We start from the raw sequence: 14,288 nt of genomic DNA, 5'->3' as shown, positions 1-14,288 counted from the left end.
AAAAAAGTGGGATTTAATTAAGTAAAAATTTGGTTGCGATATTTTATATACGTAGCTTTGCATATCATTCTGTACATTCTGTACTCGTAAATGCATAAATATCCGCTATTCGATGAAAATGATTGACTGCTCTTACGAATAGTTTAAGTTTCGTAAATTACCTCGCTCATACGATCCACATGCGAAGAAGCAATTTTCGCTTATAATATCTTTTTGTTTGTAAAGGTGGCTTACCTTCACGTAATAGGAAACGTATATGGCAAAAACGTTTCTATCCTCTGGACCGTTTCCAGGGCAAATAACGGTGGAGGCTAACGTCGCCTCCGCCTTCGTGTAACTGTCTTCCAAAGCAATCCAATTTTTGGTCGAGCCTTTGATCGGTCTAAGCGTGTAGCTTTTCCTCAGCGAAACTCCGGGACCTATCGGGCATCCCTCTTGCGACGACAGCAAGGCCACCACGTTCTTGAATTTCCCATTGCTGAACATGCACACATCTACGTGTTGCACGATGAAAACCTGCGGAACAACCGGTAGCATTAGTGGAGAGAATCATGCGAAATATCATAAAAAGATTATAATTATATCATAATTTCGTGAAAAGATTATAACAGGTACCGCTGCTAGAACAATGTATAATTCACTTTGTTTTATAGTGGTTGGAAGGTTTAATGAATTCTAAGAGAATCCGTCAGCTTTGTGGAGTTTAATACGCGTATTTAGAGAATTCTGAGAGTAAACCTTTTAATGGAGGAACGTAATGTAAAGTAATGAGATGAAACAAGTCTTGAGAAATAATTTCTCCTTGGTTTTATTGCTTCGTTTTAATTTATTCGTTTTATACATTATGCAAGGGAAGCTTCGTTGCGTTTAAAATAAAGGGCAGGTTAATTATGACGCTAATTTAGTAGAAAGACTGGTATTTGCCAACCGAAGAACAAATACGACTACGTGTTTTAAGTCTAGTGTATGTAACTTGTCGAGTCTACTCTGTGTCAGTCTGTTTGTCAAACTGTCGGAACAAAGTTAACATAGCGGACCTATTCGGAACCCGTACACTAGTCATCACGCTATCGAACCCGTCTGTTCTCGTTTTCAAACAATGTTCGTCACACTCGCTAATGAACTGTGGCGCAAAGGAAATTGACACGGACGTGGTCGCTTTACGTTCTCGGCTCCTTCTGTCGCCTGAGAGAATTCACTAGCCAACCCTATTCTCTCTATTCTTTCGCACCTCTTCTACCTTTAATTCTCTTATATTCATTATTCTAATTTACAATCCGATCGATTTCGTCTATACTTTTTAGCTTTTTCTATACGATTAAAAAATATGCGAACAAAAGTATTCGAAACTTGGGAAACTTGGCACGAGTTGTAACATTAATTTGATAGCTCTTCGAAGCCTCGATGGAATTTTTGTTTTAATATCGTATTTTTTAATTGCTCTACTTCGGTAAAAAATTTTACCGCTAAATATTTCTTCCTATTAAGTTTTATCGTTTCTATTATCATACGTTTCTAGGTTCCAAGCGATTTGTTTTACAAAGATTCGAACATCTCTTAGCGTTCTTATCGTATCTGAATCCCGGAGCGTTCGTTAAAATTGATCTTTTCATACAAATTACAATGTTCAATCGGATTCCACTAAAACGAGAGAAAAGAATAAATTTGTCTCTGTTGTTTTCGGACGAAGTCGTTCATTATTAGCATCTCTTTATGTTTTCTAGCAGGTGATATACTATCCTCGACTATTTTTAAAGAGGTAATTGTAACTCGAACTTTCTTCGCGATACGCTATTCGCCAATACTTTGGAATTAAAGCGTGAGTCGGTATCCAGTGTCGAGTTGGACCATTTTCGGGTTTCCTCGAATACGATGTACAGTTATATCACGGGCGCATGTTCTACGAATGAAATTTTGCTCGAATTAATATTCTCTGGCCCGTGAATGTTACTATGCACCATCGTATTTCACGCGAAACTGTCTTCGTGATGGAAATAATTATGTAGCTTCGAAGGGATTCCTCGAGCTTTCAAATTCTATGTAAATTTCCCTATCGTTCGAAGACCCCCTATTTCATTATCTATGTATTTCTGTTGTAATGTTGGTTAACGATAGCCAGTTTGATCGAATTTTTGAGAATTCTATTTCGTATTCGATTATTTCCTTGTGCTCCGAGCGAAGCAATAAAGCGCAGTAGAATAGGCAATCGCGTGGTCCGCCGTATCGTACGTACATTACTTTATTTACTCGATATGCCACGGTTTAACCCACTGAACGCACACATTTTTTCGGTTTATCGATAAAGGTGATTAAATTTGTCATTCTAAGAAACACACCTTACAATGAAAATGGATGACGAATATAGTTTTTGTAAGTTATATGCGTAGTTTAGTATACGTATAAGATATCTTGGTTCTTAAATCCGTAAAATAATCGTTTACATCACCGGCGTGTGCGTTAAATGATTAACATTGTTTTATAGCAATTGCTTGTGAAGCGGTTTGGCTACTAACGATGACGCAAACGATGGTGGATTGTCTTTCTTTTCTTCTTCCTTTTTTTTTACGATTGAAAATTACGAAATGAATTAATAATCTGGCATCTCGTCGAGGCTATTCTTATTAAAATCAGCTGTCGTTACGTACGCGAATGACACACGTCGTACAGGACGCAGATTATTATTTGTAATTTTAATTTGCTCAGTTATCGAAAAGTTACTCGCGGTAGGGATAAAGGAGGGATAAATCGCAAATTGCTTCTCGAGCCAAACAATCAGTCTCTTGTTAGCATTCGAATCTGTTCCCGGTAATCCGGCTCATACATAATACAATCGGTTGCGCGACTAAGGATGCGCCTTACCTTGATCCTCCTCACAGTTTTGCTGCTGTTGTTATTGACGTTGACGTGCACAGTTATTGGATCTCCGTGAGCGTAGATCGCACGATCCAGTCGTGCTTCCAAACCCACGCGTCCATCGCTCAATAAGAACGGTTTCTCCACTGCAGCATGTGGCCCTGCGTTCTCTGAAACAGGCAATTAGAGATTTGTAACAAGTTGGAATAAGCGAAGCATGAAAAATAGAAGTCAGATGTGACTCGATGAATTTGTCGTGTCTAAGCGATGAGTCAACTTACATTCCTCGATCAACACTCTGACTGCCACGTTGGTCATACTATATGACCGGTCACGGTTTCTTCTGTAACGCCACGGTGGTCATCGGTGACCGGAGCTCTTCAACTTCTCACAATTGTCAAAATTGTATGAAAATTGACAGTTAGGGCATTTCGAATATAACCGATAAATAGAAGATACTTTGAAATAAAAAGTGCCCATTTAACGATTAAACGTTTTTATTAGAACATCTATAAAAAAAAATGAGAAGGGTAATTTACTTTGAGGGGTAATTTACGATTATTATTACAAACACATCTTAGAAAATAATCGTAAACGCCGCTTTATGATCGTACAATTGAAGTTAGAAGTGTGAACATACCTTGTTATTATACATAGAACGAGCAAATACCGTTTACTGATATCTTCTACACTTTTCAACGATATATTCCGTACGTTTTGCTTGCGACGAAATAACAAATGCGAATGTTTTATTGAAATAAACGAAGCCTTGTTACAATATGTCGCGATCGACTGTTACCAAGGCGCCACGGCGGTCATCCGTGACCACCACCAATGAGATAAACGGTCCATTGGGGAAGAACGTTGTCTCACATCGTCGATTTATCATTATTTTGCCATTATATGCTTTGAATAATAAAAATACTGCCGTGGCGTCCTGAGCGAAACGCGTGATATATGCTTTGAATAATAAAAATATAAAAATACTGCCGTGGCGTCCTGAGCGAAACGCGTGATTTCGGCGTGGCAGTCAAAGTGTTAACGCGTAACGACCACAAGGATGATCCTCTAGAACATCTGGCCGGTCCTTTATCGACTGACCATCGCAGACTTAGCCTGTCTAACGTTTCTCGCCAATCATACTCGCACACACACATTCGTAAATAGCCTTTCACAGATAATTAAACAGGGATTTAAATGATTGATCAGCCCGTATGCAATGACTAATCGCGATCAGCTTCAAAGCAAACCGAACACACTTTGATGCTTCGTGCCACTCATCCAGAAATAAAGAGCTTACCCTCGTCCTCTGTGATCTCATTTTCCATGAACGAGACTCTCGTTTTACAAGCTTGACCTCTGGATCCAGGAGAAGGACTCGCTGACACCGGCACGCTATATACGCTGGTAGCTGGCAACGGTGGCTTCGTAGTTCGCTGGACGACACGGATACCCATCCTGACGGTCGTTTTCCGATGCAACTTCTCGTCCGCTCGTTCAGCTAAATGTCATCGTGTCCAGCGTTTAGCAGGCAGTTACGATGTTATTTACGGAGTATCAAGCCAGGAAGGTTGTTCTCGGGTAATCGGAATTCGAAGCGATCGTTCGATCGCTCGATCGTACGATTCGGTTTGGAAAACGCGACCGAGAAGACCCGATTTAATTTGCTACGTGGGCGTAACGCGCTACCATGGCGTTTGTAAATCGAGAGTTTCTCCGTGATTCTAAGCCATTACTGCCAGGAGACACGAAATACGATCTGGGAAATCGATGACGAAGTTCAATCAATGAACAGCGAGTAAATTCATCGATCAACGCTTGACGTTTACTTTTTTTTCCTTCTGTTCGTTTATTCGTTCTTTGCTCCCTCGTTTACCGATTCGACCTTTTTAATCGATAAATTTTATTGATCTTCCTGGTGATTTCACATGGAAACACGACGTGTGGATAGCTGAATGATTCTTTTATATCGTACAGCTTTTATAGAGTTTCAAAATGAACGAATTTCACAGTGAGAAGAGCGATCTATCGTTTTCACGCGTTTCTTCGTAAAGGTTCGGCCAATTCTGTTTTATCCCCGTAAACGAAGCTCGACTCGGTTTACTCACCTACGTAAGCTCTGACGTCGTAGCTAGTACCAATGGGGGCCCCATTGTATTCCTTAGCAGGCACCAATTGCACCGACGGGGGTGCTAACGGCGTGATTTCCATGGTAAACGCGTGAGCATTTGGACCTAATCTTTTCACCAACGCCTCCTGCAATAGAACATCGAAACCTTATCACCTGTCGCGAACGATTCGTTTCGTAATGTATAACGTGTCTCCGTCGTCTCGTTAAATTAATATCGATGGAAAGAGCTAGAGAGACTGACATTCTGGTGCCCAGTTCGAAGTAACTCACACCTTTGAATTTAATATATTACCATTTCTAACAGTATATTTGTGTTTAGAGATTAAGAAATTGACGACGGTAATATTTAAAAATTATATTTCGAAGCCTCGTAGTCACGAGGATCGTAAGCTTAATAATTTTACATCTGCGCGGCAATTAACGTTCGACTCAGAGATCCAGAGATCATTCCGTTTTCGTTCAGAGAGATTCGACGGTTTGCGTGATGCTATATATTTGAACGTTTCATTACACGATGACGGAATAATCCTCCGAAATTTGTTCTGCTTAGTCGATCGATAGAGGATTTACGCGCAAATTATCGACGTATATTAGGCTGGTCTTTGACGTATGTTAATTGACTATTTCAAAGTTTATCGACTCGCAAGGTTTATCGATTCTCAGTAAAATCGAGTCTGTATTTTTACGCGATATCCATTTATAATTGCTCGAAAATTTTTTTCATTTGATCGAGCGTATTTGCATAAGGCTCGTTCAGAGTATTTTATCGTTATCAATTAACTATTTGTGTAATAAACGTAATGGTGGCAAATTGCGCGTCGAAACGAAATTTATCGATCGCCGAAGCGATTCGCGAACGCAAACGCGTTATGGATAATTCTACGCTTTACGCGCGGGGCTTTTACAAAGAGAGAAAGGTTGTACGAGGTTTATCACGACTAGGTGTCAAGCATTGTCGAGATATGCCATTGTTGTTCAGCCAAGTACATCGTTTCACTGAGAGCGAAATCGTAGCGCGGCGAAAAGGTTTCAATGGATATTTGACATACACGCGTACATACAATGCGTAAAAGACCGCATTCATCGGCGTCGGAGACGAAGCCTGGTAGCTACAACGTAGTCTCACCGCGACGTTTTTCTAATGACATCTTCGTTTAACGCGTCAATTCTGTCGCAACGAATTAGATTCTACCGCTTTACTCAAAGACAAAGAGACCGACAACCTGGAAAATCAATATACCGCATGAACATAAACTATGCGGCACTTTCTAAGAGTATCAATTACTCCCACCCGTGTGAAATTCCGCTTTAAGATTTTATTTCTCATCGTTTTTAGCCTCTCTACAGCAGATACTTTCTCGTCGAGGTTCTTCAAAGAGAGCAGCTGCAATTTCTCGCGGGAAATATTTCATTCTCGGAATATTATTTTTAGAATAGAATTTTAGATAGAAGGATGCATAGCGCTTTTTACTACCACTCGGTCAATTCATTTTTCATACGACTGACTCTTATTTCTGAATTCTTTCTTTCCATTGACTCGCTAGGTATAAAGTATCCACGCGTATTTTATAACATTTAAATTATTCGTTTCTATCGAGATATGTATAATTTTCTGTGCTGGACTGGGTTAAATGCGTAGTAGAGATACTTGTATATGGGCATCAGTGTGTGGAGCTATGTGTGTGCGCGGCGTCTCGAAAACAGATAAACGTAAACTATTCAGTCGGTTAACAGTCGGGTATAGAAGAAAGTGCCGAGACGCGTGCAAGTGTGCATCGATGAATATATAAGAAATCGTCCATAAAATAAATATATAACTATTCTAATATTCTAATAATAACTATTCCAAGCGTAAATTCAGTGTTCCTGTAACGTTATTTCGGCTTCAAAGATCCACAATTCTCAACAGCTTCGATCATTTATTTCCAAAAAGTTGCTCTATCAGAGAAGCTCATGTACCGTAACGGTATATGAAAACGTTCCCTAAAGGTATATTTAGTCGTATTTACCAGACCAGTGACGCGCATCGTTCAAGACTTCACACACTCTTGATTTCTTTTCGATTTCTCTCCGCTTGGATTCCGTCTTTTTTTTCAGGAAGTACTTAGCGCCTTCTCGTTCGCTTCTCCTTTACTTTCTCCCTGTTTCTTTTTTGCCTATTCGCCGTAAAGCTGGTTCGCGCTCTGTATGCATGATTGATGTGCGACGTAGCGGCTTTCAGCTCTATCGCATTACCCCTTTGAAACCCGTCGGCCGTGGAATCGTAACATTTGTAGTCCACCGTGAAACCATATTATCCAGCCGTTTTCAGTGCATCCATGTTGCGCCTCAACCACCGAGAGTAATCCTCTAACGATAATATCGCCTGAGGAACCTGAGAATTGCGCGCTTCAAGATTTTCACCACGTCTTTTCACCCTCCGATAAACGTCCTCGAGAGATTATCAACGGGCAAATAAAAATTCTTATAATTTACGTATACAAATATTACGTGTACGAGTAGTCGGATAAGTTTTGCACTGACAAAGCTAGCAAAGCCTATGAGACACGCTCTCCACGCTTGTTCTTTTCTCACTGAATAGAATAGAATAGGAAAAGAAATAAGAACACGATAAATAAGATCTTTGTCGATTTTCTGATTTTTAATTATTAAACGAGAAGACGTTATCTTATAATTAAAGAGGGAAATTTCAATACGGCCATTGAAAACATCGTCGTTTCTGAGACTTTCCAATACTTTGTAACTTTGTAATATTCGTACAAGGAAAACTGGTCGTTTGGAGTACACGTAAATTTTCCAATACTATAAGTATGCGCGATATTACTTGCATCGCTTTACTCGACATTTATCATGCACACGATATTAAGAATCATTCTGGAACGAGCAACCTTTATCGTACACATACTTTTCCATTTCTCCGCTCCTATATTATGGAAGATGGTGTCGCTCGTAATTTTTCGTTTCGCGTGACGCTCTCTTCCAGCTGTCGGATACACCAGTTTTTACGCGTGCTTCGTCTTCATTCGCATGTGCGAAAGCTTGTACACTCTCGTCTTACGTTCTTACCTTACCTCCACCTTTATCTCGTCTTGGCTGATTTTCCATGGAAGTAGGCACGATCAAGAAACTTCCACTCTCATTAGCAAAGGAAACTTTCTAATTTTAGGGTGGATTAGTAGAGCGTCTTATACAATTGGACGTCGTTATTCGTGCTAGAGATAATTAATATCCGTCCTTGAAAACGATGGTTCCTCGTTAGTCAGCAGAGGCTCTGATAATACTTGCAATCTCTTCGAAATTCCTTTTTCTTTTCTCTATCATTGATCTTTCACTTTTAACAACTCTGCCAGATTTTATAGTATCAACCGGAATTTGCCGAAATGGCGCTCGGAAATTGCTTTCTTCTTTCATTTTCAACGATTAATAACCGAGTGAAATGTTTTCTCGATGTTTGAAATGTTTTAAGTGGTTGATTACTTTTTAAATGTGGCCAAGTGTTTTCAGATACGCGTTATTTACTGCCTGTTCCATTTAACCGGAATAAATAAATAAACGAAATAAAATCACGTACGGGTATTTCGTGGAATATTGCGTGAGATTAATATTTCGAAATGTTGATCGCCGAGAGTTGTCTCTTCGTTATAGGTCGGCCTCTAGATACGTAGGTACATATTGTCTTTCGGTTACAGAAGGCTTAGACAGAGAGAGAGAGAGAGTTGCGTTATTTCGCGAGCATCAGCGAACGACCCAGAACTTAGGTACAGATTTTCATCGAGTCAAAAGAAAAAAAAGAAACGAGAATTTTACGTAATGGATCGTTCGTCTCGCGACAATGTTACACAGTCTCGGTAGCTTCTTATTCGTTTCTCGACAGGCGATTTGGAAGGTTCTCCAGGCGGAACCAAATTATGATTGATCACCGAATCCTAAAAGTCTCCAGTCATAATGACTTTCCATTTGTGTTCGTCCTCGCTTCTCGTACGACTCGATTTTCACTCGATAGTATTTCTTTTGCCCCTCGAGAAAGAGATTTTATCGTTCGGGACGATGGTCGAACGTGCGACGTTTCCAATTTCGCGAAAAGATTCTGACGACTTTCTCGCCCGATCAATTCTGTAATTGATTTTCTTGGCAAAGGACGCCAAAAAAGGGTGTTCCTGAAATTTAACTATTCTTTCTTTCTCGTTAAAATGGCTAAACATTCGACTTTCCTTTTTCTCGCGGTTAAATCAACATCGATTCGTTAACACGGTTCGTGTTTGTTTTAAAAAAGCGGGCCAACTAGCTACCATTGAGGAAAATTAGTCGAACGAGAATTAATTTTCGTGGAATGCAACAACGCCGTGCGACAATAGCCACGGGGCAAAAATACATTTTCGTTCGTTCGGATGGCAAAACCACAAATTCTAGCGACGTTCTCTGCCAGTTAATTAATAACTTTTACCGTATCCGCGATTCTGATTATCGTTTATTTATGCGGCAGCGATACCACGCCAAGCTTCTCGTGCTTAGCGTCAGTGTTTCGCGGGATTCAAACGATCCCATTAGTCTTAGTATTTCTTGCTTTGCTCCGCATAAATCGTGGTTATTACACACAGCGACGTGGCAATTTTTTCTGTGACGTTCGTAGCGGTAATTTTCAACCGTCCAAGTGATATTAAACATTTATAAATGACCCGGAATATGATTCGGCCGAGCTCGACAGTGGCGAAAATAAAAGTCTTGTCACGATTCGTTACCCAATATGCACTGCGCTACTCCAAACCGCAGCAAAATCGAGGATAATTAAAGCTGTTTGTTTGATAAATAATTTACATACAAGCAAATATCTTCAAAGCGGGTATAGCGTTTTAAAATATATTTATGAAACTCGCAAGAGGAAGACGATAAATACTTTGATGCTATCGCGAGAGTAGTTCGGTGTTCAAATACTCTTCAAACTTCGTCGAATAAATGTTTTGTCGTTTTCTTCTTTTCCAGCTGTTCTTTTTCCACAGTCTGCAGCAGCCAAGCGAACGAAAAATTTCGTTTATCGTCGTTCACCGTTAATAAAGCCTTATGGAGTTCTAATGAAACGCAACCTCGACCCGATTCCATGATAATTGCGAGCTGGCGAATATTGTTATCGTGTACACCGTGTTACCTTGCAACGTTTACTTAGGAGAAACAGATGAACGTTGGAAGCACGCTGATTTCAACTGCCTTTTATTTGGCAATCGATCTAATGCATCCGAAGGAAAGGAATACCATCAACTGCGGTACGAGTCGTCTCGTTTGCCGTTGAATCGATCGATACGATTTAAACGCCCTCCTACCTTTGCCGTCATGAATCGCGATCAATTAATATAGGAAAGTCGTGCAGCAGTAATTTTGCGGATAAATCCAGCGTAACGCGATACGGCTGACTATGCCGTGTAGAGTTGCAAAAAGGAGATTCGCGAGAGTAATTGAAATGGATGAAAGTAGAAGTCAAGCGAGAACAGTTTTCTCGACGTTCCTTTGGCGATAGAAAGGAACGAGAAAAACGCTGAAGAAGCACGTTTCAATTTGCGTCGTGGATTCGTTGAAACGAACTTAATTCTGACGAACGATTAACGTAAATAAAGAACACGCTCGGTATCGTGTAAACCTCTGCCACTTGACTGTCCATTTTTGTTTTATCTCAACGTGGGAACGAATGGAATTTTATCGAAAAACAAAAAAAAAAAAAGAAAAGAAGAAGAAGAAGATTGAATGTAATTTTATAACACGCAACGGTGCAATAAATCGTCTTTCTAGTCTGGTTTAAATAAAAGTTTGCGTAACGAGGAAAAGAACGATCTCGAAGAGGATTCGAGGTCAGTCGTATTTTTCTACCTAGTTACTTTCGAGTTATTCTTCTCTTTTGCTTCGAGAACAGTTCACAACGGTTATCGTTTTCCATCGTCGTACGTCCGTTGTTTCGAGGTTTAAAAAATCTCTTTGAGAACTACTTTGTAATCGGAGAATCCAACTTTGGTCGCTTGAAATTATCCAAAGAGAACGGAATCTTGTTGGCGAAACGTTCAAAAGTCAGTTTCGATAATTGGAAACACGATAATCCGTGGGAACGAGAATTCTTGATATTCTACATCGAGATGTTGAGTGGTAAAGAATTGTAAAAACGTTCGTGCTATTGGTAGCGAGTAAGAAGAGCGAATGGGAAGAGAAGCGATAGGAATAATACGCGAGTAAACTCTGCGAGGAATTTGGAATGGAATTCGGAATGCGTGTAATGTGGAATAATTGACTAGCATTGGACTGTAAGCGACCAAACGATCGAAGGAGCGAGAGGATCGTTTGAAAGTCGAAGGAGGAGAATTTTGCGAAAATTGTGAATTGTTTATTATTTATCCTGTTTATTTCTACTTTATTGACAAAAAGGAGGAATTATATGTAAATCAGCGAAGAATTAAGGAATTTATTTGAAAGCCAAAGAATTTATAATACAAAGAATCATAATATCATTGTCGAATATAACTTCATTTATACTCAACGACTCGATCGCTATTCGCTTCGCGGTCGAAAATATTCTATCAAATTTCGATCTACGACAACGAGCTCGTGGAAAGACGACGAGGAAAAAGCAAATTCCCCGAAGAATTGCCATGCAATCAAGCCGTGATATAAATTCCATGCTCGTCGAACGAGATCCTGCAGTGGGTAAGACCAGCCTCGCGTATTACGACAGGTCGCGGCCTTGACACTAACCCTGACCCGCAGCTAGGTCGATTTGGCGCGTCGTGAAAATTATTTATCAAGTCTCTTTCCCTTTTCCTGGATATTTCACCTGGCTGAGGTTTTTACAGGCGCCGTGCGATCCATTATTCATTCGATCGATGAATTAGACATGAACGACGATCGTTTCGTAGGATATCATTGAAAGATGAGCCACTTCATCGCACCTTCGCTCGTGTTACGAGTCTCGAAACCACGTCCCCCGCGATATCAAGGAATGCTTCTTTAATTTCCCTCGAGTTCGTTCGGTTATAGTTAGCACATCACGCCTAAGACTTTTCGTCTTATTCTTAAAGCCAGAGATCTCAAGTTCCTCTTATGTTAGGTTGTCCGAAAAGTGTCTTTCTTTCGCGAACGTGTTCTTTGCAACAGTGCACCTTCGTACAAACGCGAAACCAAGTCTGTGAAATAATCGCGGTGTAACTCGCGATTATAGGAACTTTGAATTCTATGAGAACGTAGTTTCTTAATCTCTTTGGTCCTCTAATTTCTCAAATTTAGAATATGACGTATATTTTAATAAGCAGCGAAGCGTAATATTCGTAGCTTGTGGCGTGAAGAAACGAAACTAATTCGACGGGAGACGCATCAATTCTTATTTCATACATACGATCTCAAAGTGATCTCACTCTGCTCGCGATAGGGACGAGTACACCGTACAATTTGAATCAACCGATGGGACACCTTTGCACCTGTCACAGCTGTATCTCTGCGAATCCGTACGCGGATACCCGATATCCGGCGTCGTTTCGCAATTCCGCAGATGGCGGAGGAAGATCCATTGCGAGAGAAACGTGATCTCTGGTGAGCACAGTCGGAGAAAAGCAATTTCATCGCGATACGTCTCACCATTTCACCGTGTTCCTGCTGCCGTCGTTTATGAATACGCGAGGATCGATACGCCAGGATGCCTAGGATCGAAAGAACGTTTCGTTCGTTTTTTAATGTTTATCGAAGCTCGAAGCGACGGTTAACCGAAGCTTTCGATACCGTTCGGTACGTTGGGTGACGCAAAGAAGCTCGATCCTGTCCAGGAGCTGACCTTGGCCTGCAGCGAACGCCGTAGGAAAAATTGTCTCTGGTATGGAATTTTCCGACGTTCTTCATCATGGATACAATGCTTTTTCAACAAAGAATGCTTCGATCGACGTATCGTTTATTTTCGTGCAAAATGATTCGGACGTTGAAGGATAACCATGAAACTGCAGAAACAATGGCACAGAACGGTATACATGTGCTTTTTAAGAGGATTTTTCTTACTTCAGGAAGACCGAGATATTTTAAGAAAAGATTAAGTGAGAATTAGGCGAATATTTTATAATTAAAGATGCGCGTATAAAACGTTTAAACGTAAAGTCAGAGAAAAGAGTTAAACGAAGCGGAGAAAAGATTCAGCGTACGTAATTAAGAGCAGTGAACACATGCATATTCGCCGCGCTTCCATTCTGCACCTTTAGGAACTGGATAAAATTATTCCAGGGTAGAAATATAAACGAGACAAAGTTGCCAGCGTTCGGAATATACTTTCGGGAATGGCTGGACCTTCTCTGACCAACGAATTTATTGCGAACGGCCGGAAAAAAGGATTTAAGCAAACTAATTTACCGAGTATGTTTTCGCAAGCTTTTAGTTGCGACGGATGCTAATCGGATACATTCATTCTGTCAACCACGTTCTAACGAGGATTCAAACATCGAATATTTAGCACGAATTTAACCGCTATACGTTTATATATCCTATCGCGTTCTGCGTAACACCATATTCCTGACTCGCAAAGTTTCGCCAGTAGCATTCAATTCAGTCGTGCAAATTCTTAATCTCAAATTATAGCGCGTTATGTCTCGTTTAAAAAATCGCTCGGAAAACAAACATTTCTATTATTAATAAAACAAAATGTTACGTCGGGCGGCACTCTACCTAGATCAGGCTATACACCGCGGGCAAGATGGGAACCAGATGTCCGCTCAACCTTACTGCGTACACTCAATAGTCTTAAGGACCCATCGTAAATTTCAGGAATTTGCTAGCTAAGGTCCTTCAGACCGAGCAAACGTCGTTTTTCTAAATCGCTTTCTAAAGATTATCGTCTACTACGGCTGGCAGGGGAAAGTTAGTTTTTCTCACGTACGATGCTTCCCACTAGCAGCTTTCTATCGAGGGCGGCTAAGACCCTTCCTAGTCCACCAACCTTCGTTTATCCAATCAGAAGCAATGTCTGCTGCCCTCGCTTTCCTAACCAAAATTGTCATCGCCAAATCCGACGGTCTCGTACGCTAGACACACCCATCTCGCTAGCTTTCCTCCGACACAGCATCGACACTGTAAATTACTTATTCTTCAACGTTAGAATAGTCAACGTGTCAGGACCGGGTTAGTCTCCCTTATTGCTACGTCAACTATAACAAAAAACTCTAAGAGCCTTGCTCGATCACCAACGAATATTGTGCCAGTGTATCGCATCTCTATACGCCAAATCATTGTCTACGACGTATATCACAAGCAACGGTGTAACTTAAGTGTTAAAAATATATAGTTTATAACCGTGTTA

The 14,288-nt window shown here is 40.5% G+C and overlaps 2 protein-coding genes across 7 annotated transcripts in view; one reads left to right on the top strand and one right to left on the bottom strand.

Moving 5' to 3' along the window:
* The window catches only part of LOC100744904 (14 kDa phosphohistidine phosphatase), a 64,115-nt gene that overhangs the window by 2,235 nt on the left and 47,592 nt on the right, over positions 1 to 14,288 (top strand). The gene's annotated exons all lie outside the window — the stretch shown is intronic.
* Positions 1 to 14,288, bottom strand: part of LOC100749481 (phosrestin-2) — a 46,909-nt gene that overhangs the window by 1,150 nt on the left and 31,471 nt on the right. For all 5 annotated transcript variants that reach the window (XM_024368711.2, XM_003490757.4, XM_033321653.1 and 2 more), the window contains 4 exons: positions 4,962 to 5,109; positions 4,154 to 4,354; positions 2,860 to 3,023; positions 235 to 516 (listed from right to left, as the gene is read on the bottom strand). In XM_024368711.2, coding sequence (XP_024224479.1) covers positions 235 to 516; positions 2,860 to 3,023; positions 4,154 to 4,354; positions 4,962 to 5,109 — 795 coding nt within the window. The remainder of the gene's footprint in view (positions 1 to 234; positions 517 to 2,859; positions 3,024 to 4,153; positions 4,355 to 4,961; positions 5,110 to 14,288) is intronic.

The sequence above is a fragment of the Bombus impatiens genome, unplaced genomic scaffold, assembly GCF_000188095.3.
Source record: "Bombus impatiens unplaced genomic scaffold, BIMP_2.2 scf_0478, whole genome shotgun sequence".
NCBI classification, from domain to species: domain Eukaryota; kingdom Metazoa; phylum Arthropoda; class Insecta; order Hymenoptera; family Apidae; genus Bombus; species Bombus impatiens.
This window is presented reverse-complemented; position numbering and strand designations above follow the sequence as displayed.